This window comes from Pelobates fuscus, chromosome 4 (genome assembly GCF_036172605.1).
Source record: "Pelobates fuscus isolate aPelFus1 chromosome 4, aPelFus1.pri, whole genome shotgun sequence".
Taxonomy (NCBI): domain Eukaryota; kingdom Metazoa; phylum Chordata; class Amphibia; order Anura; family Pelobatidae; genus Pelobates; species Pelobates fuscus.
In genome coordinates, this window is record NC_086320.1 from 263,474,569 (window position 1) to 263,498,350 (window position 23,782).

General features: G+C 42.2%; 1 protein-coding gene across 1 annotated transcript in view; it reads left to right on the forward strand.

The window, feature by feature from the left end:
* The window catches only part of VPS41 (VPS41 subunit of HOPS complex), a 312,102-nt gene that overhangs the window by 130,575 nt on the left and 157,745 nt on the right, over positions 1–23,782 (forward strand). The window contains exon 6 of the mRNA XM_063450642.1: positions 6,615–6,677. Within this exon, the coding sequence (XP_063306712.1) occupies positions 6,615–6,677 (63 nt within the window). The remainder of the gene's footprint in view (positions 1–6,614; positions 6,678–23,782) is intronic.

Sequence of the window (23,782 nt, forward strand, 5' to 3'; positions counted from 1 at the left end):
GATCATATCATTGGCTTGGTAACACATGGGTAAACATTATTTAAATCAGTTGGATCTAATCATTCCCAACTGTACCCAATACTAGATGTAAAAATTGTTTCACATTTATCACAGACATTTTTTTTTCTATACTTTGTATTGAAATGTATCAATACATGCCCTGTTATACATTCAATTTTCATGTATATTTGAGAGTAGGACAAGTGGAAAAGAATAAGGGACAGTGACAGAGGATACGTTTAGCGTATCTAAACCATAGAAAACTAAACTTCAATAATAATAATAACAGGCTTAAATGTAACCACGCTTACTACATAGGCTATGCACTTAGTCACATAATGCTCTATTTAGGATATGGGATATAATACGATTTTTTTAAATGATAGATTCTTCTAATCTCTTCAGCCTCACTGAACATTGAGAACCTACTTCTTTGTTGAAGGGCTATTGTATTGGAGATCAGCTCGAGTAATCACTCATCAAGACAGCTAATTATGGGCACTTTCTTTGAATGAGTAGACTACCACTGTAGAAAAATATAAATGTTTGTTCTCTGCGATAGAATTTGAAGCATGGCATTATTACTTACCCATCTTCTCAATGCTACACGTTTTAGAACTAGTACAAACATTCCACATATGTTCTTGTTTGTTTGTTTTCCAGAAGCAAAATGGCCCGTCTCCGTGGCTTTTTTTTTCATTAAAACTATTACTGAAAGTGGCATTACTCACCCTGGTGCCATAATCAGACAACAAAAAAAACACCAGGTATTAATGTCAGGTTATTGCTGTTAAAATGAATGAAGGGTTCTTTTTCCATTAATTTTTATGGCAGGAACCTTGAACACTTATATATTAAAAAAGGAAGGGGCAATTTATTGCGTGCTGGTACTGTGTGCAACTGTTTCCTGGTGAGAGAAACCTGTGCAAACACTTAATCTGTATATTTAAGAATAATTTGTTAATGAGGACAATGCATGGGATATTTTGTACTGCATGATAAAAGTGCTCTATTGGTTGTCTGTCCTTCTTAATTTGCCATAGAAAACACTTTATATATAAATAATATTGGTTTTAGTATATTTAACTTGTTCTATCCAATTTGAGGAATTGAAAGTGGTAATATCTTTATAAAAACCTTTAAACAGAGAATAGATTTTAAGTTGTGCAGGTGGTTTTTGGAACTTTACAAAATAAAAAAATACAAACCTATTTATACAAGCAGTACTTGCAATCAAATACTTTCACAGCACAATTATGGCCACAGAACAAGAGAAAAAAAATCATATGGATCCCAACTTTGTGTAGAGTTGGATATACTTTATTCAGTAGCATCTTGCCACACATACGTGGAAATCTGGAAAAGGAAAGTTCAATTCAATTTAGCCTGGTCATAATTCCACATTTATAATATTGGTATTGTATCATATCACTGTTATATTTATATTATTATGAAAAGATTTCATTTGTGGTAGTTTGATAGGTGTGTTTAGAAATACATTGTTTTGTTTAATGTTGCATGCAAAGAGCTTTTACTTATGATAGCGGTTAATTAAAGCATAGCTCTCGGAAACATTAGCTGTACTTATAGCATACCAGCTTTTTTTCTTGGTGAAACATTGCAGACCGAGAAGGGTAGTTGCAATATAAACTCATGTACCGGTTGCAGTAACCAACAAGAAGGAAGTATTTTAGAATGGAGGAGACGGGAAGGGCACAGGGAGCCATGTTAAAGTTTTCTATAAATTAATAGGCTATTACCACATTTTTAGTGCTGGAGGTGGCATAAAGGTGCTTGACCACTGCACAAAATACCAATAATATCAGGTGTTTCTCGTTGTGATAGTGATCATCTGATGTGTAGCTAGATGGGACCACTAATTGGACAGACCATATGGCTTTCTGTACTTGGAGCTAATTTATGGCATATACTTTTAGGGGAACGGTGGCTTGTTTTGATACCCTATCTTAAGTTCAAAGTGTAAATGGTGTCAGATTAAGTCAGAATTTTTTACTTGTGTGTTAACTATGTGGCTCATGTAGTATAATTGATTTCAAAAAGTGAACTCCCTTTTTATAGATACTTTTGTGGAAAACTGTCTGGCCCATTTGATTTATGTTCTTATTTTTGACAGCCACATAACCGGCAAATGTAATGAGATAGTTCATAGGGAGCAAAAGATTCCCCTGGCCAAGCAGATAATAGGATATTCCTTTCTGTGGCATATGGGGCAGAGATGGATACCCCTCTTTTTTTTCAGTACATAACAAGTTAGGGTACATTCACGATGTATGGAGAAATTAGACATGCTCAAGAACGATGAGACACATACAAGTTTTATTAAGCATATACATCAAAAACACACATCTAAACTGCTACAATGAGTTGCTTCATTGATTTATGATCTGTACCAGTCGGGGAGGTAGGGGAGGGTAACAGAAAAAGGAGAATGGAGAGGTTTGAGGAACAGGGGTGTGGCGAAACCGACCTCGCCACGTGTCCTTGGAGGGGGCTGATTGCCCGCCTCTTGCCTTTGGACTATGGACCAGACTTTATGGGAATGTGATACCCCAGATAGCCATACCATGGAGCCTATTCATATAATGAAAGACTATGGGAAAGACTTTAGCTCCATGGCAATTGTACTGTGTGAGTAGGATCTGCGCGCTATTCGGTAGTTTTGTGCGTGCAGATCCCAGCTATCTGGGGATAGGTGAAATGTCTGTGTGTTATGTGTAAATGTGACTTTATGTATTTTAAAGTGTTTTATGTTGTTTTGCAACCATGTGGTTAATGGAGTCTGCCTTTAGTCCTGGGTAATTGGATTACTTCTCCAATTAACTCCAGGGCAGAAGGGAGGAAACCAGGGTGCTTTGTGGGGATGTTTTTCTGCCAGCCAGAAAGGAACAAAAGATACTTTTAGTAACTTTTGAACCCCTGGTCGGATTCATGCCATTTTTTAATATGTTGTTCCCCTGAATGGATTGATTGTGGATATGTATTTTTATGTGAATGTGATGTATGGTTTTAAAGTTATGAACGTTGTGTAAAAGTATATTTTACATTGTATGCATAATGGGATTATGTGTCACACTAAGGGGAGGGGATGTGTGGGAGGTAACATCTATGTCATTGGTTCTTTTATGCCTCCCCCTGGGTGTGGCCTGTATGTGTGAGTTGGAAATAAAAGCCAGGCTGGATGAGCCAGTCCAGAGTTCCTGTTTTACCCTCAAAGTGATGTCGTCTCATTATTGGGGGGAAGGATTTATTGCATGCTGTTCCAGTTGACTGCTAGGAGTACAAGCCTATTCGTATGGTTCCTATTCAATGGTCTACAGCATTCATATGCTTGGGAGAATTTAAAAGGTTTCTCGGATTCGGTGATTGTGGTGTCTGCCAGAGTGCTTGGAGTCCTCAGGAAGCGCTAGGAGCATCCATTAACGGAGGTACTCAGTCGGGGTACCAGGTGATCCGTTACATTGGTGGCAGCGGTGGGATGGCGTCCTAGTGCGAGGTAAAGCAGCTCAGAGACACTGTTTGGATTTACAAATTGAGGGCAACGCTAGCACTCGTGCAGCGCCCCTGGGAGCAGACTAGTATGGAAGGTTCTGGCTCTGGAGATGATTGGCTGGCCGAGGTGAGGCAGCGAGTGGCCGAGTATGGGGATGATATACCCATGGAGACACGCCGAGTGATCTGGAACCAGGTCATGGCCGAGCGAAACACAAGGCTGGACCGAGAATTCCGGTTGGCGAAAGAGAGGAAGTATGCTCAGCAGCAGGAGCGTTACAGCAGCCGAGTAGAGGCTGCATCCGAGGAGGTTAGCCGTCTTTCCCTGAGGCGTCGGGAGGAACCCGAAGTGGGGGTCCTCATAGACTGGTCCTGTGAGGAACCACAACAGGCAGGTAGAGATGGGACCAAGGTCTCTCCACCGGGATGCTGGGCAGCCGGCCCAGATCCCCAGCAGCAGCCAGAGTTGCCAGGTGGGGAAGCAGGTGGCCCTTACTCACAAATGTTGAGGGGCCTCACGGATTGGTCCTGGGAAGACCCACAGATAGCAGGTGGAGATGGGAATGCGGTCTCTCTACCGGCCCTACAGGGATGCTGGGCAGTCGGCCCAGATCCCCAGCGGCAGTGTGCGTTACAGGGAGCTGAAGGTGCCGTTCTTGCTCCTCAGCGGCAGTCTACGGTGCAGGGAGAGGAGCCTGTTATCCCCTCTCCCCAGCGGTTGAAGGTGTGTAAGGGAGAGGAGTTTGTTATTCCCTCTCCCCAGCGGCAGCACAGCACACCAAGGGGAGACAGTAAGCCCCACACCAGCGCAGATGGGACCGTGGTCTCTGCGCCCAAGTTACAGGGAGCTGAAGGGGCCGTCCTCCCTCCCCAGCGGCAGTGTGATTTGTTGGGAATTGGGAGCCCAGTCTCCATTCCCCAGCGGCAGAGTATCCAGCAGGGAATGGAGAGCCCAGCCCCCTTTCCCCCTCAGCAGGACTCTGTGCTGGGAGGAGAGACAGTCGGTCTCCCTCCACAGAGACGGGAAGTATGTATGGGAGAGGATATTGTTACCACCTCTCCCCAGCGGCGGATCATTAATGTACAGGGAATAGAGAGCCCAGTCTCCATTCCCCAGCGGCAGAGTGTTCTAATGGGAGAGGAGCTGGTTACCACCTCTCCCCAGCGGCAGCTTAATGTACCAGGGGGAGACTGTAAGCCCCACACCTGTGCAGATGGGACAGTGGTCTCTGCACTTCCAGCACAGGGGGTAGGGACAGTCGGTCCTGCCCCCCCACGACAGGGCTGTTTAGCCAAAGGGGAGACAGTCTTCTCCAGCAGCAGAGCTGTGTACCCAGAGGGGAGACGGTCGGTCTCCCCCTCCCACAACCAGGCTCCAATCAGGCTACTTCATTGGTAGCGCTGGCACCAGGGCAGAGTACCGCTGGTCTCTGCCCACTCAGCAACCCACCAAGGCAGACTACCAGTCCCCCACACAGCCGTGGTGAGGCACCTGGACCTGGACAAAGTTCTCCTCTACCCAGGTGTAGTAACCAGTTATTGTGGGTGGGAGGTACTGCTGTTTGTGCTTCATGGGTGGGTTGCTGGACTAACCAGGGCACTGACCGGCAGGAGGTCAGATACCCTGTTAGTCTGGGGGGTAAAGGGGAGAAGTGTGGCGAAACCGACCTCGCCACGTGTCCTTGGAGGGGGCTGATTGCCCGCCTCTTGCCTTTGGACTATGGACCAGACTTTATGGGAATGTGATACCCCAGATAGCCATACCATGGAGCCTATTCATATAATGAAAGACTATGGGAAAGACTTTAGCTCCATGGCAATTGTACTGTGTGAGTAGGATCTGCGCGCTATTCGGTAGTTTTGTGCGTGCAGATCCCAGCTATCTGGGGATAGGTGAAATGTCTGTGTGTTATGTGTAAATGTGACTTTATGTATTTTAAAGTGTTTTATGTTGTTTTGCAACCATGTGGTTAATGGAGTCTGCCTTTAGTCCTGGGTAATTGGATTACTTCTCCAATTAACTCCAGGGCAGAAGGGAGGAAACCAGGGTGCTTTGTGGGGATGTTTTTCTGCCAGCCAGAAAGGAACAAAAGATACTTTTAGTAACTTTTGAACCCCTGGTCGGATTCATGCCATTTTTTAATATGTTGTTCCCCTGAATGGATTGATTGTGGATATGTATTTTTATGTGAATGTGATGTATGGTTTTAAAGTTATGAACGTTGTGTAAAAGTATATTTTACATTGTATGCATAATGGGATTATGTGTCACACTAAGGGGAGGGGATGTGTGGGAGGTAACATCTATGTCATTGGTTCTTTTATGCCTCCCCCTGGGTGTGGCCTGTATGTGTGAGTTGGAAATAAAAGCCAGGCTGGATGAGCCAGTCCAGAGTTCCTGTTTTAACCTCAAAGTGATGTGTCGTCTCATTATTGGGGGAAGGATTTATTGTATGCTGTTCCAGTTGACTGCTAGGAGTACAAGCCTATTCGTATGGTTCCTATTCAATGGTCTACAGCATTCATATGCTTGAGAAGGTTCATATGCTGAATCGGTTCGGTGATTGTGGTGTCTGCCAGAGTGCTTGGAGTCCTCAGGAAGCGCTAGGAGCATCCATTAACGGAGGTACCAAGTCGGGGTGCCAGGCGATCCGTTACAAGGGGTTTATTTGCAAAAGGCGAACTCAAAGTGGTGTATGACAATGTAGAGTTGTGTCGCTCCAAAAGGGGGCAAGGTTACCTGTCTGCTGTAAAACAGTATGGTGTTTAGATCCCCCCCACAAAAAAAATAAGAGGAGGAAAAATAAGTCAGCGTTAGTTATTTGCGGGATGTACTTGAGTAAATATGTGCTTGAGTTTGGAACTGTAGTAGTGGCGGTGAGTATGGGTAATCTACCCCTCCAAACTGCGTAGTGTATGTTTGTGCATCAACATTTTTTTTATATCATAGACGTAATGTAATGTTATGTTTTTATTGTTTCGTAGTGTGGAATGTATATTTGTCCACATGGTCGCTGTTCTGCCTCTAACAAATATATGTCCATTGTCTAAAATATGTATATGTATGCATTTAATAACTAATAAATGTTACTCAATCTTCACAGGTACAAGTATTTGGTCTATATTCAAGGGAAGGACTACATGAAATCTTTGACTGTCCAATTAAAGTGAGTACATACTCCCATTTTATAACTGAGAAAAAATATGTTTTTTCTTAATAAGCACTTGTCCACTTGGAATTATGGGGTGCCTTAAGCAATATTCCTGCACAGCATTCTGATTGAAGAAGAACTGATAAGGTAAGTATATATTTTAATCCAGTAATTCTCAAGATTTATTGGCAAGGGTCCGCTAAGTACATGGCATTATCCAAAATAACATGCAGTTTTAACCTTCATTATAGTCTTCTCAGTGTCCATGGGGTCTCCATTGCAAATTTTGGAACAAAGGTCAGTTGTGGTAAACCATACTTTGCGATTCGCTGGGACCTGATTGTTAAGATGTGTCTATTCCAAACAGTGTGGACTAAAATTGAGGACCGTATTATGGGTCTTCATGTGGTTTAAGAAATGTATTGTTTTTTCTTTAATCTATTTATTTTGCAAGCACAAAGTTTTATATAAAATCAATATCTATGTTTTGCAATTATTCCAAATATTTAAAACAAAAACTGCTGATATAGTAGTTTATCCACAGGTTGGCTGGACATATTTTTGTACAATTCTTACGGCTTTATTTGGAGCCCGATTGCTTCAACTCACTGTTTAGTGAATAAATAGCTGTGTGTTGGGAAAAAAAACAACAAAAAAAATAAAAAACATTCCAGATTCTAACAGGGCTATCTTTTGGATGTATTGGCAGCTTTATGAAAGTTTTGCAAGGGGTTTTTCATAGGCTGTTCCATTGATTGGTAGCCAGTTGTGTTAAGTTACTGTAATTCTAATTTTTATTCTTTAGTGCTGCATATCTGCAAGCTTTGTAGAGAGATGAGGCTTTGGTTTTCAGCAAAGCTCACTTCACACAATAACAACATCCCTAATTCTGCTGCATCCTAGATAATAATTTGAAAAGATGTTACAGAAACTTTCAAATATATTGAGGGATTTGATAAAGCACATGGTGGTCTGTGCTTCATAGCATTTGGAACAAAAGTTCATGCTTTAAAACAGAAGTGTGATAGACAGGACAAAAAAACTAGAATTTACACAGAGGCAAAGTCAGTCATAGTGTTGTTTACCTTAGGAACTATGATGTCACATTTCTAAATAGTTATTTTCTGAGTAAACAGTAGATCTATTTTTACTTTAAAGGGACACTATAATTACCAGAACAATTACAGATTATTGTAGTTGGTCTTGTGTGTATAGCCTGCCCCTGCAAGCATTCTACTGTAAGCACTGCCTTTTCAGAGAAATGACAGTGCTTACATTGCTGCCTAGGGAAACCTCTAGTTAGCACTCATCAGATGGCCAGTAGAGGTGCTTCCTGGGTCGGTGCTGCACCGACATTCAGCGACTTCACACTCTGCATGGAGAAGCTGAGCTTTCCCTATGGAGATGTATGGATTCAATGCATCTCTATGAAGAAATACTGATTGGCCAGGATGGTGTTTGGATCTGATTATTTATGTAATTAAATTTTTTTAATGAAACCCCCCTCCCCCTCCTTCATTACTTTTTTTTCCTTGAAATGTTGTTCTTCCCCCCTTCCCCCTCTTTTTATGTGCATAATTACGCGTAATTATGTGGTCCATTGCTATATGCAACCAGATATGACTATATTTTCCCTATATTGTTTTATTGAAAAGATCTGTGTGGTAATATTATGTTTTATTGATAAAAAAGATGGTGGGAATTACATATTTTATTGTGTTTTTGTTTTTATCATGTATGCTACGTGTGGCTCTGTAAGTTGTGATATGTCTTGATGTACTTTTTTGTTCTTATCACATATGGTTTAATATGGAATCAATCCTATATATATATATTCCTATATATATTTATCCTCCACCCGATCAGTTAGCAAAGTGTCTCCCTCGTGGAAAAGGCTTTGCTATTCTCTTGTACGCGGCTTCATTGTGGTACACTGATCTGAGGAAGCATGCATTGCAAAAACAATTTATTGGGATGCAGCACAGAGACAGAGCTTTTACTCAGCCATAAGGAATACAGGGTTTGCAAGTCTTGCACTTTGCACTTTACTGATTTATTACTCAGACTCGAGGCTTTTTATCCTGTTCGGTTTAAGCAAATTGCGATGTGCTTGCTATATATTTGGACAGCGTATTCCATTCAGGTGCCCCAACTGACTAGGTGCCTGGGGATATTCACCTAAACACTTCATTTTATTTGGCTGAAATGAACTATAAGGTGCCTGGAGACACTAATCTGGATTCTCCTTTCAGTTGCAGAGTTATTAGTTTACCACTCTATTGATATATACAGTATACATATTGATTCCATACTGTTTAGCACACCCACGACTTTCTTGTCTGGGATATTAGCTCAATATTAGTTAGGATCAGAAATTACAGTTAGGGATAAGACATAGATGCTTTAGGATTGGGGATTAGAGTTAGGATTACACGTTAAGGATTTGGATAAGCATAAGAAACATTAGGGTTAGGTATTATTTACCTTACATTAACCTTTGGTGCTGCCCTTGCCAAAATGAGGCTATTAAAAAAGCTACAATATACCCGCTTCAACCTACCAGCTTCCTTGTGACAAGAACTATGTTTTATGCTCACTTGACTGCTGGACAAAGGCAATGGGAATTTCAGTAGGCTTTATAGACCCAACACTGGCTCTGTTCATTAATCTGTATATACAGCATAACTTTACTTTGCTTGCACATAAACAACATTCAGGAATAAACGTACGTATAAAAATCTAATTTAAAATTTCTGAAATAAGCTGAAAAAAATCATTACTTACTATTCATCCTTTCAGACTTTATTTCCAGCAGTTATAGCCATAATAAAACTTAACACCACTCCATAAATAAAGATTCACTCAATAATAATAAAAATGTGAATATGGTTGATGTCTTTTTCTGTATCTTCCTGAACGGAGTATCCAGCATTTTTATTCATTACTCATAAATGTCTAACAAATGGAAAGAACATCTGTAGTGTAACCTGCTATTTGTATTTATGTCTTGTTATTCCTGTTACCATATTATTTTGTGTTGTTTTGTAGAATCAGGTTGTTGTTGCTAAATTAGCCTAAATAAAATATGGTTAAAGGGACACTCTAAGGTGGTTCTTTACTTATTTAATCATATTAAAACCGTTTATTAGATTAAAACATATACTCTTAAGATGTTGAGTTTCTTGCAGCTAGTCACAGGGCTCAGATCCTTCACCTGTTTTTGTCCATTTTAAAGGATTACACAGCATGCTGTAATAATTATGGGTAAGGAGTGCAATGGCGCACTCCACAATGTTAGTAGTCAAAATGTACAGTGTACTGTAGTGCTTATGGTGCTTGGAATATTTAAACTGGAATTGACAGAGTGCACTAATACCAAGAGAAGCACAATCTTCACCATCATTATTGTATGTGTCCAGTGTTTTACCAGTTGACATTTATTGTGTGTTCAATAGTGCTTGCTTAACCAAATGGAAGAGAGATCTCAGAGGTATAAGAAAAAGTAAAGTATGGGGAAAAAAGTTTTTTGATGTTTCATTTTAAACCCTTACAAAATAAGACTATTGTCCACATTTTGAACCAAAACAAAACCTTAAAATTGAGATGCAGGTTTGTTCCACTGTCATTCAAGGGGTTCTCTTCCAGTGCCCCCATACATATTTAATATAATTTATATTATATCTAATTTTTTTAAAGGACAGAAAGGGCTTTCCTTTAACATTCCATAATTATACCTAAAACAACATTACATGCAAATAAAGTTAAAAAAAAAGTTGAAATAACCCTACCTCGTTCAACAACGAACCACATAACTTAAGGTGGGTGACAGCAGCCATATCTCCAGTAGATGTAGCCACAGCACCTGTGCAAGAAATATGCCACTCGACTAGAGAACCTGGTAACCTCAGTGGCAGAAGGTCAACTAAAGAGATGTAGTAATTGCTATGGGTAGGTGACCGATACTAAACATATTCACATACTCGGGATATTATTATTATTATTTTATTGAACAAATGTGCAGTAGATACGTTGGCGCAAAAAATTAAGATAAAATATAAATAGGTTTGCAGCACCCACAATATACCCAGGTAGTAAGGTACAGAAACAATCACAAAACAGAAAAGTGCTGGTGCGCATACATATGTATAGAACCCCTCAAGTGTTGAGAAGTATTTACAAACAGATGATACAGAGCAAGCAAGTGTGATCCCTTATAGGGTGTCTACAAGCCCAGGTGTATATGTGTGTATACTTATAGCCCGTTACACTGTACAATTGATATCTGTAGTTAAGGAGACAAAAGTAGGGGGGGAGGGAACAGAGAAGGCACTCCTAGTGCAAAACAATTATACAAATTTAAACTAAGATAAACTGTCTCTTTAAAAATGCAACTCACAAATGTAGAGTGGTATGAGCCCCACTCTAAGCTATCTCACCCAGGGAGGATCAGCCCCTTGGGTACGTAGGATCTGATAAATTCTCCTGCGACTCCAGTGTCAGGCAAAAAACATTTATTAAAAATAAAAACAACTGATAGTCAAATAGTAAAAAGCACAGTCCAGCTGCAGCTCACCACACCATGGGGAGTTTTATAGTTTAATAACAGTTCAGTGTAATCTCTCTCCTTCTGGGGCCGGTCCTTCTGGCTGGTGTGTGTATTCAGTTCACATCCTTGTATCCTGATCAACAGGTCACGTGACGCGTTTCGTCCCGCCTCTTGGGACTTTCTCAAACGAGCAATATCTCCTCCCACTGGAGATCCTCTTTTATTTAGGAGTCCCAAAGCCATGATCCAATCGGCTTGTAGCTCTCCAAAGTTGCACACATTGTCCCTAATTACTTAAAATCCAAATAAAACATTTATTCACAATCTGTTTAAAAAAAAAAAAAAGCATTTAAAAATTTCAATATCCAATATAAAAGGATCATCATGCATACAGATTTAGATATGACTTGCGTGTACACATAATTTTCATTAATTTGTTAAATACCCAAATAATCACATTAAACATGTGCAGGGAAAAAGGGAAAATCGTCTAACTTAAATCTTAATATGATATTAACCTTACAATGGCAAGAACATCCGTTTAATGGTATCTACGAGCACATAAATTTAAAAATATATAAAAAGGTGCCTATACAGATAATAACACAGTCTTAAAAAATCTATACATCGTTTACCGAAGATATGAATATACAGAAACCTCGATTAAGATACCACAGGTGTATTAGGGGTGGATAGGAGGTATACAAAAAAGACTAGATAAAATGTCAAAAGTAAAAAAATAGTGAAAAAAGCATCTATAAAAATACTAAGAATACTAAAAATTACATATATCAAAAATACAAAAAAAAAATAATAATAATTAAATTCCCAAAAGAGAGAAAAAAAAGGGGGTTATAGAAAATTACATAATTCAAAATCTTTATTAAGACCGGATGGGATTAGGGTGTCTAAAAGGAAGATCCAACGCATCTCCTCCTGTCCGATCTTGCGAATAAAATCACCCCCCACTCCAATCCCTGGGCACCCGTTTGATCCCAATGAATTCCAGGCCAGTGGGGTCCTGATTGTGTCTGTGTTTAAAATGCTCAGAGACGCTATGACAGTTCAGACCTTTTCTAATATTATACATGTGCTCCCTGATTCTAATGTGGAGAGGACGTGTGGTCCTCCCCACATACTGCAAGTTGCAGGGGCATTTTAGAAGATAAATTATATTATTAGTGTGACATGCTCCCTTATAATATTTTTTTTTTCGTCCTTTCCGATTTAAATGTCATTTCAACTTTGTTACTCGTCCTATTTAGCGTCTTACAAGCATAACACATCCTACATTTAAAAAAACCTTTTGTTTGTCCCAAGAAGGTGCCAAGTGACTTCTTAGGTTTGTCTTTATAAAAGCTGTGGACTAGAGAATTCCTAAGGTTGGGGGCACCCCGAAAAGTGACCCTGGGTTCGGATGGTAGTACATCCCCCAAATCCTTATCTGCCTTTAATATTGGCCAGTATTTTCTAATTATATGTTTTATAGTTCTATGTTGGTTGTTAAAATCGAAAACTAAAACATCCTTAAAACCGTCTAAAATCCCATCCTCTTCCTTTCCTTGTATTAATTCCACCTGTGTTATCCCTTTCACTTCTTCTAGGGCTCTGTCCAAGATTTCCTCTGGGTATTCTTTCTCTCTGAATTTATCTGAGGTCTTGGGCTTGTTCCTGAAACCTACTTTCCTCAGTACAGTTTCGCCTTAGTCTGAGGAGTTGGCCTTTAGGTATATTATTCAGCCAAGGGGAATAGTGTCCACTACTATAGGTCACATACCCATTGACGTCCACCTTCTTAAAGAAGGTTTCTGTCTTAAGGACTCCTCCCTCTACTTGTATCTTCAGGTTTAGAAAATCGATGGACTCTGTACTAAAATTGTCGGTAAGTTGAATACCCCATTTATTATGATTCATAAAATTTTAAAAATTCTTAAACTCTTTCTCTGGTCCGTCCCAGATAGAAATCATATAATCTATATATCTGCGATAGGCAAGTACCCGTGCGCTCCAGTCATGCTGCCCATATATGAAAATACTTTCCCAGTGGGCTATAAATAAATTGGCATAACTGGGCACATAGGTACTGCCCATCGCAATCCCTCTAAGTTGTAGATAAAATTCTGAGTTGAACCGAAAATAATTATTCTCCAGAGTCCATCTGATACAGTCAGTCAGGAAATCAATTTGTTTCCGATCCAATGTTTGATCCAATCCTAAGAAGAACTCAACAGCCGCACACCCCTTCTCATGTGGTATGCAGGTGTATAGGGAGGTGACATCACAAGTCACAAGGGCATACCCCTCCTTCCATACGAAATCCTTAAGCATCCTCAGGACATCTGTAGTGTCCTTCAGAAAGGAACTAGTGTTATTAACCAAAGGTTGTAGGAAGGAATCTATATATTTAGACAAATTATTGGATAGAGACCCAATCCCGGAGACTATGGGTCTCCCTGGGGGATTCAATAAATCCTTATGAACCTTAGGAAGGACATAAAAAACTGAGTTCTAGGGGTTTTTACATTTTAAAAAATCATACTCTTTACAAGTCAGAATCCCTTTTATTTTCCCCCTATCTAGGAGTCTTGTCAATGATTTTTTCATATTCCCCAGTAGGTCTCCATCCATTTTCCTATAGACCTCAGTATCCCCCAATTGTCTCATACATTCTGTCACGTACTTCCCAGAATCCATTATCACCAAACTACCGCCCTTATCAGCGGGTTTGATGAAAATCTGATCATTTTCTCTGAGTCCTTTTAACAGGGCCGCCATCAGGGGGTGACAACCATGACGGTTGTCACGGGCCCGGTGGCCCTGGGGGGCCCGGACTGCTCTGGCAGTCCTGGGCCCCACTTTCCCTCTCTGCACACATAGATAGCGAATATCGCGATCTATGTGTGCAGCCCCGGGCCCCCGGCTCCCTGTTACCGCAGAGGGGGCCCAGGCAGCACACTTCCTGTTCTCCTCTTCTCCTCTCTGCTAATAACTCTCGCGAGACCCGGTTGCCATGGCAACGCTCCGCGGGTCTCGCGAGAGTTATTGGAACAGAGGAGAGAAAAGGCTGTGTGCTGCCTGGGCCCCCTCTGCGGTAACAGGGAAGCCAGGGGGCCCCCCACCGGACCACCAGGGATGGAATCTCCCCCCTCCCTGGACACAGGTAAGCAGGGAGGGGGGAGCAACAATTGTAATTTTTTTTTTTTTTATTATTATGTTAAAATGCCCCTTCCTCCCCCTCCCCCAGATTGCACATTTACACACACACACACACTACATACACTCACACAACATACACTGACACAACACACACACTACATACACTGACACAACACACAACACACACTGACACAACACACACTGACACAACACACACTGACACAACACACACTGACACAACACACACTGACACAACACACACTGACACAATGCATACACTGACACAACACACACTGACACAACACACACTGACACAACACACACACTGACACAACACACACTGACACAACACACACTACATACACAACACACACTGACACAACACACACACTACATACACTGACACAACACACACTGACACAACACACACTGACACAACACACACTGACACAACACACACTGACACAACACACACTGACACAACACACACTACATACACTGACACAACACACACACACACTACATACACTGACACAACACACACACACACTACATACACTGACACAACACACACTGACACAACACACACACACTACATACACTGACAACACACACTGACACAACACACACTGACACAACACACACACTACATACGCTGACACAACACACACACACTACATACACACTGACACAACATACACTGACACAACACACACACACTACATACACACTGACACAACACACACTGACACAACACACACACTAACACAACACACACACTGCATACACTGACAACATACACTGACATAACACACACACACTAACACAACAAACACACTGCATACACTGACACAACACACACACACACACTACATACACTGACACAACACACACACTGCATACACTGACACAACACACACTGCATACACTAACACAACACCCACTGCATACACTAACACAACACACACTCTGCATACACTAACACAACACACACTCTGCATACACTGACACAACACACACTGCATACACTAATACAACACACACTGCATACACTAATACAACACACACTGCATACACTAATACAAAACACACTGCATACACTAACACACACTGCATACACTAACACACACACACACTGCATACACTAACACACACACACACACACTGCATACACTAACACAACACACACTGCATACACTAACACAACACACACTGCATACACTAACACACACACTGCATTCACTAATACAACATGCACTCTGCATACACTACACACTAACACACTCACCACATCCACTATACTGACACACACTCTGCATTCGCTACACATTAACACACTCTGCATTCACTACACTAACACACACTCTGCATTCACTACACACTAACACACTCTCTGCATTCACTACACTAACACACACTCTGCATCCGCTACACGCTAACACACACTCTGCATTCACTAAACTATGCACACACTCTGCATTCACTATACTAACACACACTCTGCATTCACTACACTAACATACACTCTGCATTCACTACACTAACATACACTCTGCATCAACTGTACACACAGCATCCACTACACAAACATCCTGTATTCACAGTACACACACTACATCCACCACAAATTGAAACACTCTGCATTCACTATACACAGACACTGTGTCTAATACACACACTACATCCACTAAACACATTTCATCTAGTACATACAAACACTACATCCACTACACAAACACACACTACATCACTGTACACACACTACATCCACTACTCAAACACTCTCTGCATTCACTACACATTAACACTCTGCATTCACTACACTAACACACACTATGCTTCCGCTACACACTAACACATCATCTGTATTCTCTACACATTAACACACTGCATTCACTACACTATCACACACTCTGCATCCGCTACACACTAACACACTCTCTGCATTCACTAGACATTAACACACTCTCTGCATTCACTAGACATTAACACACTATCTGCATTCACTACACATTAACACACTCTCTGCATTCACTACACATTAACACACTCTCTGCATTCACTACACATTTACACACACTCTGCATTCACTGCACTAACACACACTACATTCATTACACTGACACACTCTGCATTCACTACACACTAACATGCACTCTGCATTCATTACACACTAACACACACTCTGTATTCACTAAACTATGCACACACTCTGGATTCACTATACTGACACACACTCTGCATTAACTGTACACACAGCATCCACTACACAAACATCCTGTATTCACAGTACACACACTACATCCACCACAAATTAAAACACTCTGCATTCACTATACACAGACACTGCGTCTAATACACACACTACATCCACTACAGACACTGCATCCACTAAACACATTTCATCTAGTACATACAAACACTACATCCACTACACAAACACACACTACATCACTGTACACACACTACATCCACTACTCAAACACACTCTGCGTTCACTATACACACTGCATCCGCTACACAAACACACTCTGCATTCACTGCACAAACAGTATCTAATACACACAAACACTACATCCATTACACACATTCTAATTCACTTACACTATACACACCACATTCAGTCCCGCATCATTGTCAGCGGACTAGGTAGGGCGTGGGCGGGCCCGGGAGGGAGGGGTCGGGGGGGGGGGGGGGGCAGACCTTGTGCTTTGTCAGGGGCCCCAAAATTTCTGATGGCAGCCCTGCCTTTTAAGGCTAACCTTTCTTCAGAAGTGAGGTTATATTGTATCCGTCTGTTCCCCAGTTTCTTAAAATCGTTAAAAACCGCTTTATCGAATGCCTCTATACTGCCATGCTTTAAATAATTAGGATAAAAATTGGATTCCCAATGTTCCCTAACATTGTTATACTCCATTTTGGCCACTTTTCTGCATTGTTAAAAATTGGATTTGTTCGGAAAAGATGTGTGTTTAAAATTATCATTTTTCTATAACTCTTCTACCATATTAATTTGTTTATTAAAAAAAAAAAATGAATACATAATCTCCTACTATATTTCATTAGATCCACATATGCCGGGAAAGTATTAAAATTCCTTGAGGGTGCAAATTTTAGTCCTTTATTCAGGACTTTAATTTCATTTTCCTTAAGGGGATATGTGGAGATATTGTGAATCCCAATAGGGGTCACTGATTGTATCCTTTTTCCTTTCTTTTTTCTTCCTCCTCTGCATCCCCGAAACTGATTCTCCTTGTTCTTTTCATTGGAAAATCCTCCCTCCTCGGTTCCCTGTCTAAAAAAATCATCAGTCTCAGTTTTTCTGTCTTTTAAAATTTCAAAATGTTATCAGCATTTATCAGATCCCACTTACCAAAGGGGCTGATCCTCCCTGGGCGAGATAGCTTAGAGTGGGGCTCATACCACTCTACATTTGTGAGTTGCATTCTTAAAGAGACAGTTTATCTTAGTTTAAATTGTAATAATTGTATTGCACTAGGAGTGCCTTCTCTGTTCCCTCCCCCCTACTTTTGTCTCCTTAACTACAGATATCAATTGTACAGTGTAACGGGCTATAAGTATACCCACATATACACCTGGGCTTGTAGACACCCTATAAGGGATCACACTTGCTTGCACTGTATCTGTTTGTAAATACTTCTCAACACTTGAGGGGTTCTATACATATGTATGCGCACCAGCACTTTTCTGTTTTGTGATTATTATTTTATTATAAAGTTATTCTAAAGTTACATACCTAGTACTTTATTATTTAGCACCCTATCAAAGTTGACTATACCTTGTCCCCCCTCCAGAACCACCATCCCATATGGCCAATGGGACTTGACTAATCTTCCCAAGTACCAGATAGGAGGGAGTAATGCCCTCTAGCAAAATCCTATTACTATACCATCTCACTGGAGAGGTAGTCCGAGCTAGAACATAACAGAAGGTTTTGGATCCCGTACTTTCTTCCCCACCCTGATCTCATTCCCTGCCAGCTATATGCAGAAATCTTGACAACACTGATTAGAAGCAACATAGAGAGACTGAGAAATTCCCGCCACATCCACAGAATCACATGTAGAACCAGAATGGGCACATCAAGGTATATTAATTTAGAGACACAAGCGCATACTTAAGAGGCTCATACCCTCACACCAGCCTTATACCTGATCCTTTCGACTGAGAACCATATGCCTCTGTTTCTATAAAGAGCTCAGGCGACATGGCCTAATTACAGTAGTCACACCAAAGTCGACAGGCTGCCCATATGGGATATCATTACATTGTCATGGATGTTGATGTTTAGAGGAAATGTATTTCTATGCTGGATGTATACCTGTAGCCTCCTCCCTTTTTTTTTTACCTATAATTCAAATTACTAATGTGAAAATAAAAAAAGTTGAAAAAATACCTATATTATTACATTTTTGCTTATAATCATTTTTACACATCTAGTGCAACTATTTAAACAGAACTCAAAATACATTCGTATATCAGTTCTTGTTTTTAAATGCCAAATATGTTTAGGATCTAAACCCATTTTTGATAGTTAATGCTGATAGTTAATGCTATACCAAACCTCACATTCGTTCTTTACAAGCCATACCTTTTACCCAACACTTACAATAATTTTAAATGTATGCCTATCCTAATCTTAACCTTAACCTCAACCCAACACTATATTTTACCCTAAAGCAGTGTTACCTACATTATACCTACATTATACCTACAGCTAACCCTAGCGCTACCCTAACTGTAATCCTACCCTACTCTTCCAACTAAAACTAATTATAATCCTTGTGACAAAACACCACCGGGGATGAAGGTCTACCAGTGAAGACCATTACCGAGAATGGGATTAAAGCCAGCAGCTAAAGCTAGGGTTGCAGCATCCATTTAATCCTCATTCCATTGGTAATGCTGGTGAACAGTATCGGGTAGCTTCCTTATAGGCCTTTTTAAATCAGATATTTCAGAACAGGTCCCAGTTCCCATAATAATCTGGGGCCACAGAAGTCATAGCCCTAATAACATAAATCGTGTGGCAAGCAGGTCTGAAAACTCTGCTACTGGAATCACCGAACAACCACGCAAGGCACATAGTTCCCAATGGCAGTAGCACACAGTTCTTTAGTTACACTCAGGACTAGTCTCTATCCACATTACATTACAATTATGGCGACACACTCATACATATAACAAAATCATATAGGGAACCATACAGGCACTCCTATAACGTAATACAATACTTATAAATAGGTAAGGAAGACTAACGACTAACAAGAATTATGTCCCCTGCCTGCATAAACCATAATATGCAAATCTACCTGAATATGCAAATCACAGAGCCTTGACTTTTAGTTAGTGCACAGGCCCCACAACCAGAGAGGAGATTACAAAAGATATTCCCCAAGCAACATTACAATACACACTCTGCTCCTATATTGGGCAACAGGTGACTTAAACAAAAGACCCATCTGGGGACCAACATGAAGTGCCAGACATATGCTTCCAGAGAAAGGGAACTACAGTCACAAACCCTACCATAACTCTATTCTTACTACTGACCCTAATCCTAAACTAACCGACTGCTAAGATCAATTCTGATAGTAGAAATGGGTTTTACTATTACTAGTGGTGTGTTGCCACCATCTTATGGCTATTTTCATAATTACACTTACTATTCAGACCCTGAAGGTTCTCTCCTGAGGAGCCTGCAGCACAGAAAAAAACTTAGTGCTGCACAGAGTTCATCAGTCAATCTGGGGCCACTACAAATGATCCAGGCTTACGGACAGGAGCCAAAGTTATCCATTGATACCTGGCATCAATGTTGTGAGGGATTAACCCTTCTGACATTGCAATCTCTTTGTAGGCATTTACATAGCACTGCAGCACTGGAGGCAACTCCCCGTAACGTTAAACAGATTAAGAGGAGCCCCAGGTGTCTATTAATATCTGGGGTTAGTGATGTTAGCAGGAACTTAACTCTACTCACATCCATATCCCCCTTTCTCCATCCATATCCCCCTTTCTCCTCTACCTTGTCTCCTTACCAATTTTATCTATTTCCCCCTCCCCTCCTTGTCCCCCTACACATCTCGCCCTCCTTCCCTCCATGTTCTACTACCCCTTCTATCAATGTCCCCCTCCTCTCCATGTCCCCTTACCAATTCCATCCATAACCGCCTTCTCTCCTTGTCCCCTTACCAATTTTACCCATGTCCCCCTCCTCTCCATGTCCCCCTCCCCTGCATAACCCCTTTCTAATTGTATCCATGCCCCCCTCCCCTCCATGTCCCCCTACACATGCCTTGTAGCGGAGAGCTGATTTCTCGCAGCTATTCTCCACTTTAGATCCAAGGAAGGCTCAGGAACAGGTCATTAGTAAATCCACAGCAGAGTTTCCAGCAGGTAAAAAGTTACAGAAATATCCCCACAGCACTCCCAATAACTGGACGACACACAGTTTCAGGAGTAGAACTGACAATCGTTTATTCCAAGGTTTCTTATAAAGCCTGCTCCCATGCAAGGGAGGGAACTACAGTAATTATGACAGTAACCAATGCAGTGCTTGTTACCTCCCACACATCTCCTCCCCTCAGAGAGCGTCATAATCCCCTTAACTTGTACAGTGCTTTACCCCAAACTTGGATGTACCCCTAAACCATCACATATCCTTAATATTAGGGTACCGCTAGGTAGCCCTGATCTGGGTGAATATAATATCCAAAATTCACCCAGATCGGACCAGTGGTTCGGCAGTTACAGGAAGGTGAAGTTTGACCGACCGCACACGAGTTGGTATCCGAAAAGGGTTCCATGAGAATGGGCCCTGCGGTCGGTCTCCGTTCGGCAGTTAAAACAGACATTTATAACTGCCATCCATACTTTAATTCCCCTAGATAGTGATTCCCTCATTCGGTACTTTGTAACTACCGAATGGGGATTCGTTAACTCTCTCCGTTCGGCAGTTACGGAGCTCTGGAGGTCTCAGCGGTGTTTGGTTGTTTGAGTGTCCGATTTGAGTTCCAGACACTCGACGACAAAACACCGCTGAGATTTTCATGCGTAAGATGGCCGCCGCCACGTGTACGCATGCCGAATGGCGGCCACCCAGACACACTGTTAATGAGCCGGTTAACTTGCGGCTTGGAGAGAATGTGAACCTTAATTGCTGGCACACTTCTCTCCGGAGTGGTCTCTCCGTTCGGTAGTTTCCAGAAGTATATAGTACGGATGGAAACTACCGAATGACATACAATTCACATATTACGTAGGCGAATAGTAATTTCAACATAGGTAAAAATATAACAATTACAGTCACACAGGCATTTTGCAGGACAGGCTTACTGCGTTCCGCTACACTGCTCCCCCTTGCCCACAAGCCGGCATACACAGTCTGATCCCACACGGATCGGCTTGGGGATGACCGGGGTGCTCACGGATTATTTCTCCAGATCAGTTTGTCGTGACAACCCGTCGGCGTTCCCATTTTGCTTACCCGGGCGGTATTGAATGTTAAAGTCAAAAGGCTGCAGCGCCAAACTCCAGCGCAGCAGCCTGGCATTGTCCCCAGCCACCCGGTTCAGCCAGACCAACGGGTTGTGATCCGTGAGCAAAGAAAAAGCCTGTCCATACAAATAGGGTTGTAATTTCTTCAAGGCCCACACCACAGCCAGGCATTCCTTCTCGATGGCGGCGTAGCTTACTTCCCGAGGTAAAAGTTTGCGACTGATGTAAGCCACGGGGTGTTCTCCGCCATCGGCCCCGACTTGGCTCAGTACTGCCCCCAATCCAAACATAGAAGCGTCTGTGTGAACAAGAAAACGTTTAGTTGGATTGGGAGCGGCCAAGACAGGGGCATTAACAAGTGCATCTTTCAAGTGTTGGAATGCCTGCTCACACTCCGGGGTCCAGGTTACTTGGCGAGGAAGGTTTTTACGGGTCAGGTCAGTGAGGGGTTTGGCCAGGGCACTATAATTGGGCACAAACTTCCGGTAATACCCTGCTGTCCCTAGGAAGGCTAATACCTGGGTTTTAGTTTTCGGGGTAGGCCACTGTGCTACTGCCTCTACTTTGGCTGGTTCCGGTTTTTGTTTACCACAGCCCACTCTGTGGCCCAGGTACTGTACCTCAGCCATCCCAATGCTACATTTCGCTGGTTTTAAGGTCAAGCCAGCTTCCCTGATCCTGTCTAGAACCGCTCCTATATGGGCCAAGTGTTCCTGCCAGGTATCGCTAAATATGGCAATATCATCGAGATACGCGCAGGTATAGTCTTGGAACCCATCTAGGAGGCGGTCCACCATCCGTTGGAAGGTAGCCGGCGCGTTTTTCATCCCAAACGGCATGACCTTAAATTGGTACAAGCCGAATGGGGTGACAAAGGCGGACTTAGGGATGGCGTCCGGGGCCAAGGGAATCTGCCAATACCCTTTACACAAATCAATAGTGGTAAGGTATTGACCCCTGGCCATCCGGTCTAGTAACTCATCTATCCTAGGCATCGGGTATGCGTCGGATACGGTTTTCTCATTCAATCTCCTGTAGTCCACGCAAAAACGGGTCGTGCCGTCCCGCTTTGGTACGAGGACTACTGGAGAGGCCCAGGGGCTATCGGAGGGCTCAATGACTCCTAACTGAATCATCTCTTCAATTTCCTTGCGCATATTCTCCCGTACCGCTTCAGGGATGCGGTACGGAGTCTGGCGCATGGGAAGTTGGCCAGGGGTTTCTACTCGGTGGGTAGCCAGAGGGGTGTATCCAGGTACATTAGAAAAGGTCTCCTGCTTTTCTTGCAGTAGTTGTTGTACCTCGATACGCTCCTGTGGGCTTAACCGATCCCCCAGTACAACTGCTCCTAAATCCCCAGCCATCTGTCCGTCCTCTAACAGATCGGGGAGGGGTAGGCTGTCGCCTTCTTCAGAGGTGGGGGCGCAGATAGCTGTCACCTCCTCTGATCGCTCTTGGTAAGGCTTCAGCATGTTCACATGGATCATGCGTCGCCCCCCATTCCCTGCGCAGTGGCCAATTATATACGTGGTGTCACACCGTTGCTCTACCACCTTATAAGGGCCTTGCCAGGCGGCCTGTAGCTTATCGTGTCGGACAGGTTTTAAAATTAAAACTTGCTGTCCGACCTGAAAGCTACGGTCCCTGGCGCCTCTATCGTACCAGGTGCGTTGACGCGTCTGAGCGGCCTGTAGGTTTTCCTTTACCGTCTTTGTGAGAGCTTCCAGGCGATCTCGGAGGGCCAACACATATGGTACAATAGGGGTGCCGTCAGCGCTACGGTCTCCCTCCCAGTGTTCTCTAATCAAGTCCAGGGGTCCCCTTACTCTCCTCCCGAATAGCAGTTCAAAGGGAGAAAATCCCGTAGATTCTTGCGGCACCTCCCTGTAAGCAAACA